Source organism: Mustela erminea, chromosome 3 (assembly GCF_009829155.1).
Source record: "Mustela erminea isolate mMusErm1 chromosome 3, mMusErm1.Pri, whole genome shotgun sequence".
Taxonomy (NCBI): domain Eukaryota; kingdom Metazoa; phylum Chordata; class Mammalia; order Carnivora; family Mustelidae; genus Mustela; species Mustela erminea.
The window spans coordinates 96518713-96538073 of NC_045616.1; the positions used below are offsets into that span (position 1 = coordinate 96518713).

At 35.9% G+C, this 19361-nt stretch overlaps 1 protein-coding gene across 2 annotated transcripts in view; it reads right to left on the minus strand.

Moving 5' to 3' along the window:
- Positions 1-19361, minus strand: part of ADAMTS19 (ADAM metallopeptidase with thrombospondin type 1 motif 19) — a 252739-nt gene that overhangs the window by 73513 nt on the left and 159865 nt on the right. For both annotated transcript variants that reach the window (XM_032336832.1, XM_032336831.1), the window contains 5 exons: positions 18739-18840; positions 12716-12846; positions 11596-11768; positions 4880-5007; positions 926-1046 (listed from right to left, as the gene is read on the minus strand). In XM_032336832.1, coding sequence (XP_032192723.1) covers positions 926-1046; positions 4880-5007; positions 11596-11768; positions 12716-12846; positions 18739-18840 — 655 coding nt within the window. The remainder of the gene's footprint in view (positions 1-925; positions 1047-4879; positions 5008-11595; positions 11769-12715; positions 12847-18738; positions 18841-19361) is intronic.

Here is a 19361-nt window from a genome sequence, read left to right on the forward strand (position 1 = left end):
GGTGTTTTCTACATAGAAAGCAAACCCGTGGGTTGTTATATGTCAGTACAACAAACCTATCACTTTTTGTTGTGGGTACTTTAAAACTCACACTACGTGGATCTTTCATGGTCATTTCATTCTCACATCCCTGGAGTACCAGTATTTTTTTTTTTTAATATTTTATTTATTTATTTGACAGACAGAGATCACAAGAAGGCAGAGAGGCAGGCAGAGAGAGAGGAGGAAGCAGGTTCCCTACAGAGCAGAGAGCCCGATGTGGAGCTCGATCCCAGGACTCTGGGATCATGACCTGAGCCGAAGGCAGAGGCTTTAACCCACTGAGCCATCCAGGCGCCCCAGTACCAGTATTTAAAATAAGGATACAAGAGAGGAGAGGATGACTTCCCACTATTAATATATCTGAAACTTTATCCTATATCTCCTGACTCTCCCTGTTATCGTTTTCATTATGCTACACTGCTACAGACTCTATTTCCAAAATTGTATTCCTTCAAATTGAATGAAAACATTAAGGAAAAACAAACAAAACTGAAAGCTGAAAACCTGAAGACTGATACTCTCAATATAGCTGCTCCAGGCTGTTACAAATCATTATTCTCCGTTAGATATCATGCTTCACATTGGAGAATAAGGTCTGAAGAAACCTGATAACATTAGCCAATGCAAATTAGATTATTCCCTTTCTGCTCCAATATATTAAATGCATAACAGATGACTTCATATTTACATTAATGGGACACGGGCTCTGGTTCCTGTCACATGTATCATATGTCATCACAAAAAAATCACTCAATCCCCATTACAAAAGTCTTCAATTAGGGAGTAAGAACTGTGATTTCTAAGTCAACTGCAGTGTAATCTCTCCGTTCCCAAAGACTGTTAGGATCAGTAATTCTGAAAAAAATTTTTTAAAAATAATTACCTGCTCCTCTAGTATGATTAAAATCCCCTTTAATGATTTTGCATGATTTTCCATTGCCGTTGCACACACCGCAGTGATCTTCCCTGGCGAGAGAACCTAATAAACCATCGCAGCCAACTTTCTGTAACAAGAGATTGACAGTAGACCATAAAGTGAGCTTTTTTCTCCCTCCCTTTTTCTTTTTTTAATCACTAATTTAGAACAAACCTATTATCTCCAGACTAGACATATTGAATTGACAGATTAGTAAAAGGTCACATTCTCTGGTGCAAACTAATAGAGCAAGCTCATGTCAAATGATGTCGTCAATAAAGTGACCAAATAGCAGGATAGTGATGAGGGTATTTTTCCCATATTAAGAATTAAATGGTAACCTAAAGCAATTTGGAAAAACGTGATTGGGACAAATTCAATTTATATAAAACCCAAAGGAAATCACATTTCTATTAAATACAATATTATTAATCGACTTCATCCTACTTAACATAGAACAGATACACTTCATTATGTGGAAGACTTCACTTCTTAAGGTGGTTGCAAAGCAAAGTCTGATATTAAATATTAACTTTGTGAAAATCAAATGTGAATGTTTATTTTCACTACAATTCACAAATCAGCTTCTATCCCCATCTTCTTTGGCATCCGGCACATGAATGTGGGGAAGGCTGCTTACAACACACGGCCCGATGGCTGCTGTAAGAAAATATGAACAGTGGGGAAACACATTTTAATTTGATTCCAAAAGAATTATGTTAATATGAATTTTCTGGAATAAAATCACTGACTCTTTTCAAGGGATTAATTTTGGTCTCCCATTGATGTTCAGAAAATATGCTAATAATTTGCAAAGTTGTGCAGACTCAAAGGGCAGAATTTAGTACGTCAGTATTGTCAGAACTAAATGGTATGATTATTCCATTACCCTTAATCAAGGAGTTGCAAGAGAGATTGATGATAACACCCATTTGTAAGGTTACAGTTATTTTAGAGGAATTTTTAACATCTTAAATAAAACATGAACAAAAACAGGGTCTTTTTCTGTAGTTGGTGTTCAGGTGGGGAAAGTAAGCAGATTATAAAATGCAGCTGTGTGATGAATATTCTGAGAAAGCCAAAATCACATTAAACCTGCATAATAGAGCATCCTTTCCTTTTATCAAGGGGGATCTATCAGTGTCAAGAGGTGGACAAAGCAATGCATTAGTGGAGAAGTTTGATCTGCAAATCAAAGCTTATTCAGGGAGAAATAAAGAGAATGTCACAGATGAAAGAGGTGGCCACCATAGGAAGTTCTCCAAACACAACAAATGTACAGAAGAGCTCACTAAGCAGCAGCCATAAAAAGACCTGAAAAAAATTTCTTTCATTTATGTACAATTGAGGAAAAAATTATGGTAGAGTTTAGAGTGGTTTTGAAATGATAAACACAACTCTAATGCTCTATCCCTAGCTTTTTTCTTGGCAAATACAACAAACTCCATGAACAGTAGTTAAATGACTGAAAAAATTAGTACCTACTAATTTATTAGTTATTTCCAACGCTTGTAACCAGGATATGACAAGTCTGTAAACCTACAATAAAAGCCAAGGATAGACATGATGTCATGGCTCAACAATCATGCATTTTAAAAATAAGAATAAGAGATTAAAAAAAAAAATTTGTAACTGATAGTTTCAAGTATCCATACTTATCACAGCACACCCACATATCTCCAAAAGTTGAGGATGAATGACTTTGCAAAGGCAATGTCATTGCTCTGCTGGTGGCCCCCTTTAGTACCACTGGCATGTTGGAGATGGGCGGATTGCATGATAATACAGAGAAGGGCTTTATCTATCCTTTTCCACAACAGAAATATCAGAAGCAAAATGGGTCACAAGGAGAAAGCTATCTATTTCCAACTGTCCCCCTTCAGTTTTGGTGCTGTGTATTTGTGTAGCCAAAGCTGAAAAATAGGAGCTTGCCAGAAAGGAAAAAAAAAAAAAAAGTGGCATGCTTTTAATTATATTGAAAGACCGCTTGTAGCATTTTAGTTAAAAAGCCAGAATCTTTAAGTATTCCAATTCTGTCAGAAGGCACAATCCCTTTCATGGAACTTTAATTATAACCATCAGATTCACTGAGCGCTTACGCAGAATTTTGTTGTTGTGTTTAGGGATTCTGTAAAAGATCTGGCTTACACAACACTGTGAAGTGAAAATAACCGCAAGTTAGGCTATTGCATGTGGCATATACAGTTAAGGAAACATATTTTTTGGAAGAATAAATTCATTGAAGACATGCACTAACCTGAGAGATTAACAATAACGGTGAAATAAAGTTAAAAGATTTACTTGTACAACATACAGGTCTGAAAACAAAATGTATATAGGTAAATGCTTGCAATGATTTTTTTTTTTTTACAGGAAAATGAAAAATTACATTTTAGGTTACTGACAAGGTTGTTAACAAAGAAAGGAAATTAAAATGTAATTATAAGACTGTTTCTTATGCCAATGGTATTACATGATTCTGTGCTTTAAACTCTACAGCATGCTGGCAAAATATAAAATCTTAGAGCTGGGAAAGCATTTAAGTTTCATATTGTTTCCAATTTTATACCCAGAATTCCACAGGTCTCTCTTGGAATGTAGGCTGATCCACCCATACCTTGAAATTGTTTTCAAATTTGGGTGCATACCTACAAGAGCACACGTGTGTGTGTCTGTGCACACAGATGCACAGACATGCATTTTTCTGGGAAGAAAGGAAACTTTTCATCAACTTCTCAAAGGAGCATAATGTACAAAAAAGTCAATGACCATTGGTCTAACAACTTCATTTGATGGACTAGTTAATAATGTGCGCATACATAGTTTAGGTGATTTTCACGAGAATATAGTTTCTTACTGGCTGTCATGGATTCAGCGTTGCGCCACTCAGATACCTCTTTTATAACCAAGGAATTTATTCCCTTCCCATGTCCACCTAGTTTATCAGCTGATGGCTCGCCCTTTGTAGAAACTGCCTAGCCTAAAGAAAACTACCTTTCCTAAGGTTCCATTCCCCTTCTGATGCAGTCTGCAGCCAGACCCTTGTAGATGTTTGGGGTAAAAAGGCCTGGGATTCTCGCCACAAATGAGGACAATTCTAAAAAGCCATCCCAACTTCAATGCTCCTCACAGTGTGGATTGAGGTCCTGTTGGGATTGTACCATAGCCCCCTTTCTCCCTGTGCCCAATTCTGTCTTCTTCCCTTCTCAACATGGATGTTGAACATGAAGACACTTGGCATTAATCTCTCTGCCTATTAATCTCCCGGGGGAAGCGAACTTGAGATAGTGGTAGAATTATAAGTAGTGACTTCCAAGTTCTAGCTTTTGATCTTCCCACTATGCTGTCCATACTTGCTCTCCTTTTCTAAAGATAAATGAAGAAACGTGCATAAATGCATGTAGTAAATAGAGATCATTTTTAAAAAGAAAGATAAGAGCAAATGAAGTGTTTAAGCATTAGAAGAACAGATCAGTTGATTCTAATATGTTGAAAATACCATAATATTAAGTGAGTTAAAAGGACTGATTTTATATGTTTTTGCCACATGGCTCAGCCGTGGACACAAGATTTGGAGAACTGGAGTACCTGAATTTTGGGTCTGGAATATTTTGACAGAAAATTCCATTTTAGATGTGTAATATGTACATTACAGAATAAAAATCTCAGGTTCTTTGAGCTAATCATGGATTTTATAGATTATCTAGTCCAAACCCTTCATTAGACACATGAAGAAAGGGAATTTCAAAGCAGATCAGATTTGCTCAAGACGATAGTTGAATCAGGACTCCATCCGCAGCTTTTGAATCTTGGTGTAGAGCTTTCTACCATCCTGTGTAGCCGCTCAAAGGAGGTAGAGCGGTCCCTCAGCTCTATGGTCTCCCCCTCAGCACATACGGTCTCCCTTCTGGAGTGTCTTACCTGACACCTGCCGTTTGCACAGACATCTAATCCCTGATAGCCACATGAAGTTCCATCCATCACTTTTTCTGACAGAAGTACAGGTTGTTCTTTCCCAATAGGAGAGCAAAACAAGGCACATGGTTTTTCTACACACAGAGTGGATTTAAAAAATGAGCAAAAGTTACTCCACAAATATTTTTATCTTGTAAGCTTTATTTTTCAGGACAGTTGTTGAGTAAAAAATATAATTGGTGTGAATTGAATAATGTAACTCTAGAGTAGATATTATGAGTAGTAAATGAGAAGATGCCTGGGGAAAAAATAGATGACCAATGAATATTTATCTCCTTCAGAAATACATCTTCAGATTATTTTCCAAATGTATCACTTATTATTTTCTGGAACCAAATCTCTACCACAGACAAACCAATGATTCTTGCACCCAAATATTTTACACACCACCATTTCTTGCTTGGATCTTTTGGAATGAACTGCCCTTTATTTAAGTACATTGGAGAAATCTGGCTATTACAGATTTACTTCATTCATGAAGACTTTCTTGATGTGTTACTTCTAAATTCCCATACACACATTTGTGAGTCGAAGCATTTGGCATTTTCTAATCGAAAGATGACTAAATGGAGAAAGAAGAATTTCTAAGACGAGCAATTCTCCCAAGATCTTCCATTACAAGGATGTGCAGAAACGCAACACAATCCCATGAGAACATCCAGTGGAGCTCACAATTGCTGAAGGGCTAGTTAGGGTTCAACTCTCTCCATTGCTTCCTTGGAAAGCATGTCAGTATATGTGATATCTAGGGGAGGAACACCACTCTGGGTGAAGAGTTTCTGAATGGCTGGCAGTCTTCTTCAGTGCTTCATTAATCAATAAGCTAGGATGGGTAGAGTTAAAACGCTTGACTATCAGGCTCAGTCAAGAGTGGCAAAATATTCTTAAAGGGCTGTTTCTATTTCTAAGCATCCTACAGAAGAACTGTAGTATTTGGTAAGACCAGTAGGAGAATTATCCAAATCTGAAACTTCAGAGCAATTTCCATGCTACATTACTACTCTGTTGGCTTGATACCAGTCAGGCCCTTTACTATTTATTAAGCTCATATAAATAGAATGGAAAATAGTTTACAGTCTTTGACACTGATCGTCGCTTATGTCTTCAGTAAAGTTCCACGTATGCTGATGGGATTCTATAAATACCAAATAACAGCCAGAGGCATGGAACAGGGTATCACTTTGCAAAGAGAAGACAGACAGTTAAATGAGCCTTCAGAATTGAACATTTCAAACAGTTTTCACATGTGGCTTCTGAATACTGTTCTGAACAATTCTGGGGAGTTGGAACATGGCCTTCAATGTGCATGGTTTTGAAATTTTCCTTTAAGATGCCATTATAAGCCGCAATAAAGCATTTCAGTATGCTCTCACACCTCAAAGTAGGTTATGTTTATTCAATGACTACTTACTATGTCATATCTTTGGACTTAAAAAGAGCTGCTATAATTGCAACACTTTAAAAGTGGTTATATATATATGTGTGTGTGTGTGTGTGTGTGTGTGTGTGTATTATTATGCGTATGTATATATATGTACTTCTCTTTCTGGAGTGTTCATTGAAGAGAGGAGCAAACCAGATAGAAGAATAATGTGGAAAGGAGCTCGTCTAGAAAATTCCATTCATATTCCACGCAAGAATTCAGATAAAAATCTTCCTATTTCTCCTTTTACAACATATTGTCAATTCACTGTGCTTTACAGATGACATAAACATTTGATCCCAATCTTCCTTCCTGGAGTATACCCTTGAGATTGTGACATTAGAGTGATCCATGTAACATGCCAGTACTCACTTGGCAGTCAGGCTTTGTCTTGATTTAAGAGACCAGCCCTTTCCAAGATATGCATTAAACATGGATTTCGGCCAAATCTCAGCACAGTGTATGCAAAATACCTGAATGTTAAAGCCATACCTCTTTTATTTGTCCCCTAAAAATAACTTTCACTACAGCACTGATACCCTGTATTTAATTTTCCTTGCCACAGATTCATGTATTACGTAAGAATAACAGAAATAGCCCCTTGCAGTTTAAGGTGTCATATGCTATGTTTTTAAAAGAATCATATATTTCACTTTCTTCCATAGTGCCAAGTAACACACACAGACTACTGCTGTATATTTTATTTATCATACAGACTGATGTGTTTGATGGATATGTGTTGCAAAATTATAAAGAAGACTAGCCGACTAATTATATAAATATTTATTATGGATCATTCTGATGATAAACTTGACTTTATAAGAGGTTTTAATATTTTAAATAGACCCCTCATCCAAACCTTTTTTTTTTTTTTAAATTTGGAGGGACCCTGTTTCCTTTCTCTTACCTCACTTCTGAATGAACAGATTTCAAATAACTTTAATAGTACCAAACTGCACAGCCAGTTAGAGGCAGAGATAGGATTAATCCTCAGAGGATCAGATAATGATTTTCATTGTTTGAGCAGTCATATCATTTCTACAACAAAAATTTATACAACAAATATATGCAACAAATATTTGTCAGAAGCTTAATATCTGCAGTCTCTCCACTAAACACAAGGTAACAGAACACAGAAACATTAAAACCTGCTATAATAGGGTGCTTGGGGGGGTGCTTAGAACAAGCACATACCCAATTTAAAGGATCAGGGGGATTCTTTTTTCCTAGAGATACTAGGAAACTTGACATAAACTGAGTAAAAAAAAAAAAATCAACAGACATTTTTTCTGATAAATAAATGGGGTGAGAGCAAGATAGAGAACAAACCTCGAGAAATAAAAGGTATTATGCCAAGAAACTGGCATGTTTACAGGCCCAGATCTAAGAGAGCATGATGTATATGAGAGATGGAATGGAAGTTGGCCTGTGTGTACTAGAGAGCACAGAAGGGATTGATGGAGATGAGGTGAGAGAAGCTAAAGGGGCAGGCCACACAAACAGCCTTAGAAACCAGGCAGTGATGTTTGAGATTGGTTCTGAGAGCAGTGGGACTCATGGAAGGGTATTACTTGGCACAGTAGCTGACAGATCCAGCCTCTAAAAGGCAAGTCTGGCCAAAATGAGGAGCAGGGGCTGGAGAAGACTGGTCAGAGAGAGACAGGAAGATGTTTGAGAATCCAGGTTCAAGAGAGTGCAATCATGAGCCAACATGCTGGGAGGAGAAAGTGTTGGACCAATAGGGCTTGCTATTTGATTCCAGATGAATGGAGACTGAGGATGAATGATACTGACTAATTGGGAATGAGGTTGATCATGATGCCATTCTGTTGTGAGAGAGCATGAGAGAAGCAGATGGTAGGACCAAGAGAGAAGGAAAGGGATGTGTTGAGTCAGAAATAATGAGATGTTGAGTAGAGATGTATATGTAACAGAAGGGTAAGTGATGAAGGGGCTCATGATGGAGAGATCTGGGTTGGAGATAAATACCAGTGTTCCTTCGCCATATAGATGATAAATAAAACCTAGTGAAAACGTAATATTATCCCAAGGAGAATGTTTAATGAGAAGAGGGGCCAGAACAGATCAGTAGAAAATACCTGTAAGGTATATCACTCATTCACCGAGTTTATTAAGTGCCTATTCCATTCAGGTACTGTTCACAATGCTACACATACAGCAGTGCAAAAATAAGATAATCCCTGCTCTTCCAACAATTATGGGAGGAAGGTAATAAATAAAAGTAAAAGTATTATGGCAGATGGTGATGAGTTCTGTGAAAAAAGAATAAAGCAGTGAAAGAAAAGGCACTGAGTTACTATTTAACAAAAGACCTGAAGGAGGTGAGAGAATGAAGGCTACGGATATCTGAAGACAGTGTTACAGCAAGGAAAGGAAGAGCTTCCAAGACACTAGGACTTATTCTAGGAAGACCAAGGGAGCCAATGTGGCTAAAAGGGTAATGGGGAATAGTGGAGATGAAATCTGAGAGTAGGAAGAAGCGAGGTGGCAGAGCTCCTTAAGGTCTTCCCCTTAGAAGGAATGCATATGGACTTTCAGTGAATTGGAAAGGTACTAGAGGCTTTCAAATGGAAGAATAACAGGACGTGACTGAAAATTTAAATGTATCACTCTGGCTGTTGAGACTTGAGAACACAGGCATAAAGACCAGGTAGACGGCTTGCTGTAATCCCCGGGGCAGAGACAGTGGCTTGTACCAGGGGAGGAGTCCTGACAATATTGGGAAATGATCATACCCTGCATGTACTTCAAAGATAAGCTCCCATCCATTAAAAAAGAATGAGATCTTGCCATTTGCATCAATATAGATGAATCTAGAATATAATGCTAAGTGTAATAAGTCATAAAAAGGGAAATTCTATATGATTTACTCAAATACAGAATTTAAGAAACAAAACAAATTAACAAAGAAAAAAGAGACTAACCAAAAAACAGACTCTTAACTCTACAGAACAAACTGATGGTTACCAGAGGGGAGGTGGATGAGAGAATGGGGGAAACAGGTGAAGGGTATTAAGAGTACACTTGGCTTGATGAGAGCTGAGTCATGGATGGAAATGCTGAATCACAGTATCATACACTCGAAACTAACATAACACTGTGTGTTAACTACGCTGGAATTAAAGAAGATAAGGCTAGTGTCACCTTACTGATATTTTGAATGTATAGTAAAAGAAAAGAAAAAATGGCAACTCTAAGCATCTGGAAAGAAGAAGGTACCATTTATTAAGAGAATAGGGTGAACAGAGGATGGCGCTATCATGTCCTCTCAGCTTAGGAAATAGTATGTTTGGAGGCTATCAAGGGGAAGAAAACATGGCATGTTTGAGGCAGTTAAATAAGACCAAGATCTGGAGTGCAAACTGACAGGGAAATAAGGTTCTAGAGGAGACACGAGGTAAGAGAAGGGAGATTACCTCCTCATCCTCTCACTATCAAACACGTAACACTACTTATCTATAGTGGAGGAATCTGCCTTGTTATCTGGCCATTGCCATTAGTGCTTGTATTCTCAGAAGCTTACGTGGAGAGAAGGGTTCTGTCAGTTAGATGCATTGAAATCCATCAACAACAGAATTTAGGCTGTTGATTGGCATGTTGTTGAAATGAAGGAAAAGCACAGTCCAAACTGGCTAAGAGGAGAAATAAGGACAGGAGAAAATGGGGGCCTGACGGTCAGGTAAGTCAGAGAATTCATCACCATGTTTGGTACCTGCAGCTCGAACTCATAGCTCACTGACTGACCATGGGCAGGAAATATCTTAAGTAAAGAAGTTATTAAGTTATTTGTAAATAACTCTCTTTTTAAAAAAGATTTATTTATTTACTAGAGAGAGCATAAGCAGGAGCGGCAGAGAAAATCTTAAGCAGACTCCCTGCTGAGCATCGAGTCTCTGGACTATGACCTGAGCCGAAACTAAGAGTCAGGTGCTTAACCGACTGAAGCACCAAAACGCGCCCCCCGCCCCAAACTAATTCTTAAATAACAAAGCAGCATATAGTTTTCTTAACATTCTTAGTCTGAAATAATTAAAGATTTATAGGAAGTTGCAAAAATACTACAGAGATCTCATGTGCCTTATCCCTGGTTTACCCCAGTGGTTACACTTTGGTTAACTACAGAACAATAGCAAACCTAGGAAATGGACACTGATACAGGTATGTGTATACCCCTGTGCCATTTTATCACATGTGTAAATTTCACAACCACTAGCACAATCAATATATTTAAGTATTTTATCAGCACAAAGTTCTGTCTTATGCTACCCCTTTATAGTAACACCCATCCTTTTCCCCACCACCATCCCTGACTTTTGGCAACCTTTATTCTGTTTAACATCTCTACATTTTGTCATATATATGACATCCATATATATGGAATCACAGATTATATTATATACATTATATATATATTTATATATGTTATAAGTTATATAAGTGGAAGCACAGAATATTTGATGTTTTGAGATTGGTTGTTCTCATTCAGCATAAAGCTCTGAAATCCACTAAGTTGCTACACAAATCAAAAGTTTGTTCCTTTTATTGCTACATAATATCCCAGGGTATGGATGTACCTCAGTGTGTCTGACTGTTAGGTACTCAGAACTTCTTTGGTTGCTTCCATTTTTTGGGCTATTGAAAATAAAGCTTCCACATTCTTTCATGGGATTTTTTAACGGTTGTAAATTTTCACTTCACTGGGGAAAATGCCCAAGAGTGTGTTTCCTAAATTTCATGAAAAATGTATGTTGAGTTATTTAAGAAACTACCAAGCTATTTTTCAGAGTGGCTGTACCATTTACATTCCAATCGGCAACACAGGACATCCAATTTCTCCTCATCCTCAGCAACATTTCCCACTGTTACTTTAAAAAAATTTTTAGTTCATCTAATTGGTGTGTAATAATATACTCTATATTTAAATAAATATACTTGGAGTCAGTGCTTGTGACTGTTATAGGTCATTAAGGGATGACAAAAGAGAGCTCTGAAATATTTAGAATATATATTTAGAATACAATCTGTATCATCTGTTAAATAACATTGACTACTACTGTTAAATACTTTGCAAATTTAGAAATCTACTTCATTAAGATGGTGGTGACAATGAATCATGGAACACTGCATCAAAAACTAATGATGTACTGTATGATGACTAACATAACACAATAAAAATAAATAAACAAACAAAAAAAGATGGTGGCGATGTGAGTCATACCTTCATCCATGACAGCTTGCCACTGAAGTACATGCTTTGGGTATGAAGTTCTAACACTATAGGCCTGACATTGCCAGTCTCTGAATCCAGGCAAACCTGCAGGACAAGGTGGATTCTCACATATTCTGTATTGTTTTCTGGGACCATTACAATCCCTTGCTTCAGAGCCTAGCCTAGAAAAGATAGTACAAATAGTCAATTTTATCTTATTTTAATGTTAATTACCCATTTAAACAATTTTAAAGGCATTAAATTAAAAAGGTAGAATCCTTTATATTAAATCTATTTTGGAAAATGTGGACACGTTAAATGATTGCTAATGGTAGGAAATCTATATGCTTATTAAAAACCATATAAAAATATATATATATATATTTTTTTCTCCCTATCCTTGATCAAACTTCTAAAACTTCTAACTTCTTAAACACATGATAAATAAAAGCCAACCTGCCATAGAAATGGAAGAGTAAAGGGCAGAGGCTGGGGGCCAAACGGAAAGCCTGTGATTCCTGTGATGGAGCTGGTTCTAATGTTTTCACACCCTTTCTTTAAAATTGCTTTTGAAGGAATCGGGCCACTGAGCCCACACCAAGAGTCAAAGCATAGAGCTGAAATGATTTTCTCATGTGCTTTCCTGGGATCACTCTAGCAAGTGACTGGGGTTGGGTGAGCAGATCCTGAAATGCTCCCTATCTGCATACGTGCTAGCACGTCTTCATTTCTCAAGACTACTGGTTTGTATCGACATTGATTTTGTTCTCCTTCCCTCCCTTCCTGAAGTCCTATTCACCTATCTGCCTTCTCACAGTTCCCTTCACTGTGGACTCACTTCATCTAATGCATGTCTCCCTGCTCACTTGAACGCACCAGTTTCTTCGATTTACTCAAGAAAACCACCCCATGCAACATTTAATTCTTTGTTCTGAGAGGGGTTGGTCTCATTTTTTTCTTGGGGGATATTATATCATTTAAACAATTTGAGGGATTTTTCTGTTACCCAACATGGGGTAGGTATTTGAGGGGCTTCTTCTGCCTTCCAACACTGTTTATCAGTAAAAACTTTGCCTTTGGAAATTGAGGGAAAAAATGCCCTCCCCCAATCCAGGAGCTTTGTGTTTACCCAGGACATTTGCGCTCTCGACTGCTGATCCCAGAACCGCAGGTTCGGCTACAGGGGCTCCACTCGCTCCACTCTCCGGCCACATGTCCAGGTGCCAAGGTCCTGCTGGTACATTCTCCAGCCTTACACCACTATTCCAAAAGTTATGTCTTAGGTGAACAAATCAGGGCACAACGGATAATCATTCACTGGCCTACAGAGTCACTGGAATTGTGATTAAATCCCACCTACTAGACCCCCACACATATGAACTGAAAAAGACCAAATCCAAGTTGGAACTTGCTTCTTGTCATAGCAGTAGAATGGTCCGTTTTCCCAGTTGTCACATCAGATCGCACAGTCTTGTTATGAAAACAGTGCACATGTATTCACACTCAGCTCTGAGAAGTCAGTACATATGACAGAGATAGGGTAAAGAGGGAAGCTGGGGAGGCACAGCCAGGAAAGGAAAACTAACACAGTCTGAGAAACGTTAACAGTTTAAAAGGGACACATGACAGAAGCAGAGTCTTACGTCAGAATGGAGAATAACCTAAACGTTCTTGCGTAACTGGAGGGAAGGAGACATTTTAGCAAACTTAATGACTGCGATTTGAAAGGTTGGTGGCTTTCTTTCCTTGTAATTAAAAAAAAAAAAAAAAAAAAAAAAAAAACCCTGATTTAACTTCAGCACTTCCCTCATGACTTCTTTCTTTTTTTCTGAAAGAGTTCCCATCAAACATAAACGTTAACATTACAGCAAGTTTTTGTTTGAAGGCAGTTTACTTCAAAGACTTAGGCAATTGGATTCTTTGAAATTTCATCATTTCCTTCCAGTTATTCTGCATCTTGTTTTCTATCGATTAACTGAGAAAGATAATCACAAAAGAAGAGAAAGGACTGTACACATTCTCTTGTTTATAGTTATATTTTTATCCACTTTGAACAAAGGCAGCCAAAGAGACAGTTTCTGTGGCCACCAGGAATGGGGGTGCCCAGACTTGGAAGACTTGGATTTCTCATTTCAGAAAAATCAGATACATCAGGATCATGGCAAATATGTTAAAAGTAAAATTAGCTGAACAAAATTATGTTGAGAATAATAAGAAAATGTTTGCAAAATTCAGATTCATGACTGTATAATGATGGAGTTGAGCAAGCTTATCCTTCCAGACCTAAACGATTTTCTACACTTAAGAGCAACATGACTTATTAGGGATTTTGCAGAAAATACAGAAACACTCTAATCTTCACATTTCCCATTTCAAAATGTGAATGATAATCATATTTACAGGACTTTGCAGGAGTAGAATGAAGCACTAAGCACAATACATAGTCCATACTTAATAAAAGTTAACTTAATAAAAGTTAACAATAATTAATGACGATAATGATAAATTATATGTACTATTATATTAATATCATTAATAAGTTTCTAGAAGTCTAATCCAAATTCTATTCATCCTGATCTTAACTGATCTATATTTCTTTAGAATTTATTTTGAGATGGTTATTAAATTATTTGAGATGGTTATTAAAGAGAGAATTTAGGAAAAAAACTATGCTACATGGTTTTGTGTAGCCCAGTTAGTGCTTTTAGTGGCAATAAAATAATTAGTTCTTGCGGATTTTTTCCATAATGTCAAACTTGAAATTCAACCTCTTTTAGATACAATAAGCTTTAAATCAATGCTTGAAAAAAAATTTCAAAAACTCAGAGTGTATTGATAGCACATTACACTGAGATTTTGTATGAAGATTGTCATTAAATTGCAATTTTGTGTGAAGATTCTGTCTGAAAATTGCAGAAGGGGGGGAAACCATGTCCTTTTAAATAGTTTCCTGGCTTTAAGGATAACAATCTAATGTCATTCATGAAAAAAAAAAAAAATCCAACATGAAAGCTGTCAAACTTCAGTGGGTCAAATTTTTTTGGCCTATTTAAATGGTATTTGTGCTTCCCATGGTGTGTATCATAGCTCCTTGCTCATTTAGCAGCAAGTTGTCATTGAAAGGCTGGGCAATCATTCCCAGCAGACTAAAAATATGCTGTGAAAGACCAGCATCTGGACTTGTACATCATTTAAACCAGAGCACATTAGGCAGGTAAAGAGAAATGGAAACAGACATAGAAGCCAAATTTGCATACATAAATCAGTGAGCTTTAAAGAAAGCATAGTAGAGATTTAAAGTCATCACTTTGCAGAAAACCAGATCTCTGGATGAAACCATGGAGAAACTGTCTTTGTGTCTTCTAGGTGGTATTGTACTTCAACACTGAAAGAAGTGTTAAATGTTCTGTTTAAATGATCATACAGGGGTGCCTGGGTGGCTCAGTGGGTTAAAGCCTCTGCCTTCGGCTCAGGTCATGATCCCAGGGTCCTGGGATGGAGCCTCATATTGGACTCTATACTCAGCAGGGAACCTGCTTTCCCCTCTCTCTCTGCCTGCCTCTCTGCCTACTTGTGATCTCTGTCTGTCAAACAAATAAATAAAATCTTTTAAATGATCATACAATTTATTCCATTTGGTTTTTGTTTAAATTATATAATATATTCCATTCAGTTTATATATAAAATAACCCTAATGATGATTTTCATATGATTTCTGGCAGCATATTTTTCTTCATTTGTATTTTTGAGCCTCAAGAAATATTACACCTGGTTAAAAATACAAAATTTGTCATATCTACTAATTCAGTCTGATTTATGAAAATGCTAACGAAATAAAAATACAGATTATTTCTGAGACAGTACATGACATAAAAAATTGACTGCATTTCCATTCTATCAAATTTCTAGGTGGACATATCTGGGAAGTTCATAAAAACATAAGATTGGAAGAGGTCTGTGAAGATGACCAGGGGAACATCATTGTCCAATCAAATCTTCTTATAAATACATTGTTGGATGAGAAAAGAGGAGGACAGAGGCAATAAAATCTACATATATGAATGTGTGAGTATAAGGATATTACAGTTGTTATATTTTTAATAAAGAATTACAATGGCAAATTTTAAGAATCTCAATTTAGGGAAGTAAATAAAATATATTATGTAGAATTCTTCAAAACAGGCTAAAACTTTACTAAATTTGCATTTAACTTTCCTTTCTTCTCCCCCAATTCCTAGCAAGTATTGTGCGTGAAAAAAACATACATTTCTTCGTTTTTACTAAGTCATTTACCAACTCTTTAGCATCTGTTAAGTGTAAATGTAAACATGATGATAGTATTATAAAGAGAAGAGAAGAAAGAAAAAGGTTGCTTTTAATTTGGAAAAGCCTATGCAGAAATTGTAAATAAATCCCCATCTTTACAATTATTTTGAATCATAAAATTCTGTAGACACCTTCTCAGACTGAATTATACACTCTTAGATGAACTAGCTGTATAGCTGGATTAACATCACAATACACTATAAAAAATTACACGATTACAAAATTTTGTAACAAACTTTTAAAAAATTCCCAGTTTTGTTTCTTGGTTTGCAATGGGCCAGGCTAGCAGTGTTTTGTGTGAGGTTGAAAGCGTTCAAATATTTTAACACTACAGCACTACTAGGCAGAGTGTTGGAAGCTATTTTCACCATGGCTTCTACAACAGCTGGAACAAATGGATATTTGAAGAAGCCCACACGGCCTGAGGAACTGAAAAGTCCATTAGTTATTTCAATACACAAAGCATTACAGAAACACGAAAAGAATACTGTTAGCACAATTAGAGGGAAATAAAAACATTTTACTTTTGATGAGCAATTGCAATTTTGATGGCTTAAAGAATAAGTTTATTTTAGAGACCTTCAATAATGGAAATCATTTTCATAAATATCAGATGGAAAAAATAATAGCAGAAAAATATTGAGGACATCAGTTTGTAAAAATGAAGAGATTTTATATTGTTAAAGAACTAAGATGAATGGGCTGTGTGATGTTTGAAGAAACACTGCTGAATAGTTGGTTATCTTTGTTTATTATGGTTTTCATGTTTCAGGAATGATAAAAATTATAGTTGGTGGAGAGTTTTATGATTCCAGCAATAAATTACTCAACATAATACTGTGAGGCTTGCCCAATATGCACACATTATTGTACTTTTGTGTATAATAATTAAAAAAAAAAAAAACTCAGATTCTGACTCTCCATATAAACTCAGAGAAAAACATCTGGCATGGTCCATAAACAACTGGCTGATAATTAAGAGAAATTCCCTTTCAAGAAAGCATTTTTCTGTTGATTATATCTGGTGATAAAACATTTCTAGTCTTAAAAGATATTTTGTACTTAAACAGTTTGTATATATTTTTCTTTTTTAATTAAAGAAATCACAGAAGTAATAAATGACAACATGATTATGTCCAACAATCCAAAAGTGTCTGAGAAAATAATTTTATTTTCCCTCAGCTACCCTGCTTTCAGCCATCCATTCCATTTCCCTCTCAAGAGCTAACTACTAATTACAGCTTAGAGTTTATATTTTCAAACCATTTTCTATTAGTTTAGGAATGTATACAATGTATGTGTGTATTCATAACCAGTTTTTTGGTAAATATCAAAGGGTATCATAAAGGATTATTTTTCTTGAGGTGCCTATGTATTAACCATCATGTCTTTTAGTTTTTCCAGTTGGTACATATTTATCTACCTCATTCTTTTAACAGTTACATTGTAACCATTCCTCACATCATGAATATTTTAATTGTTTCTCATGCCTCATCATTGCAAACCGCAAGCTTACATAAGTATTTGTGTGCCTGTGTGTGTGTGTGTGTTTATATGCACACACGTCTATTTTTGTGAAACACATGTATTTCCTTTGCACAAAATTCTAGCAGTGGAATTGCTGAAATTCCATTATGTCCATTTTTAAAAACGTGTTTTAAAGCTAGCATTCAGCATAACTTCATTGTTTTCATTAAGTAATTCACTCCAAGTAAGCTTTATATTGTTGTTTCTTTTTAAATGAAATAAACATGTCTGTTCTTCAGAGGCAAGGTTTCTGATTTTATATATAATGAGTAAAGTGATTAACCATTCTATTTTCTCTTTATAGAATAAAAATTAGAAAGTAATGTAAGCTATTGAACTGTTATCTTTTGATTAAGTTAACTATCACTATATATTGAGATGAGATCTACCTCCTTCATTATCTTCAACAGAAAATTATTTTTCAACAGCAATAACTTTGATATGAAAATCAAAAGAAAATTAATTTTTCAACATCAATTATTTTGATATGAAAATGTATACTAATAAATTTTCCTGAAACTCTATGAAACACATTAATGAACTCAGCTAAATATTTTCTGATCTTCAAAATGTCAATTAGAATATTTTATATATGATGCTTGAAATGACAAGGAAAAATTATACTCATTGTCTTTTCTGAGACAATATTTTATAACTGAAAGGATTCATCAGCTCTGGAAGTTTGACATTATGCTATTATTTGTGATTATTTACCTATGTTTAACTTAAATAGTAAAAATAAATTCATTTTTTGGTTAAAGTGATATACACATTTTTCAGTCTTCTCATAATCAACAATAAAAAAAATAACTGCATCTATGTTAACAAAACAACCATAGATTTGGTACAATATGAAAGTTAAAATTGAAAATGAATGAAATACTGAAAAAATTTTTCATGTAATTACTGGAGGTATTCCACTGGTATTAAGATAGATACATATTTAACTGGCAGAAGAAGGTGTGAGTTTCTGGAATTTCATTCCATGTTTTTTTTTTCTTTTCACCAAAATTCACCATTTATGCACCACACCCAGTGCTCCATGCAATATGTGCCCTCCATAATACCTACCACCAGGCTCACCCAATCCCCATCTCCCTCCCCTCCAAAATCCTGTTTGTTTCTCAGAGTCCACAGTCTCTCATGGTTTGTGTCCCCCTCTGATTTCCCACAACTCACTTCTCTCCATCTCCCAATGTCCTTCATGTTATTCCTTATGCTCCACAAGTAAGTGAAACCATATGATAATTGACTTTCTCATTCCATGTTCTTAATTAACTTAGACTTTGAATGACTTACCTTACCAGTGTCACAATCAGTTCCATCCATTGGTGGATCTAGCTTCGTTCTGCATTCTTTCTCACCCTCGACCTTGCACCATAACCCTGTGCAAATAACATGCTGAAAAACAAGCCCATAATAAATAATAAGGAGGAGGTACCATGTTTTTGAGGTGAAGTCTATAATTTTTGAGAAAGCTATCTTGATAGAACAACAGAAATTGTTTGAAGAAAAATATGTTTTAGGTAATAAAACATATAAATATCACTAAATTATCATATGGCTTATGTATAATGATTAGAATATTGATACATTAAAAACAGAAAATCTGTTTAATACATTTAAATATCTGTACGTTTCTTAAATAAAATACATGTGATTACTACTAAGATTATGTAGGTACAACAGAGAAGTGTAAGCTAAAAACCATTATTTGTATCATTCCATGAACCAGGCTAGAAGAATAAAAGTGATGGGTTTGTGGTATGAATTTAGTGCCTGCTGTCCTAAAGCCTGTCCTCACTTAACGCTCTGCTTTACACTTAAAGGCCATGGTTAGCATTTCATTATTTCACAATAGCCTTGGCCTATGACACAACACAGACTATGAATGGGTATGTTTCTGGTATCAGTCATTTTTA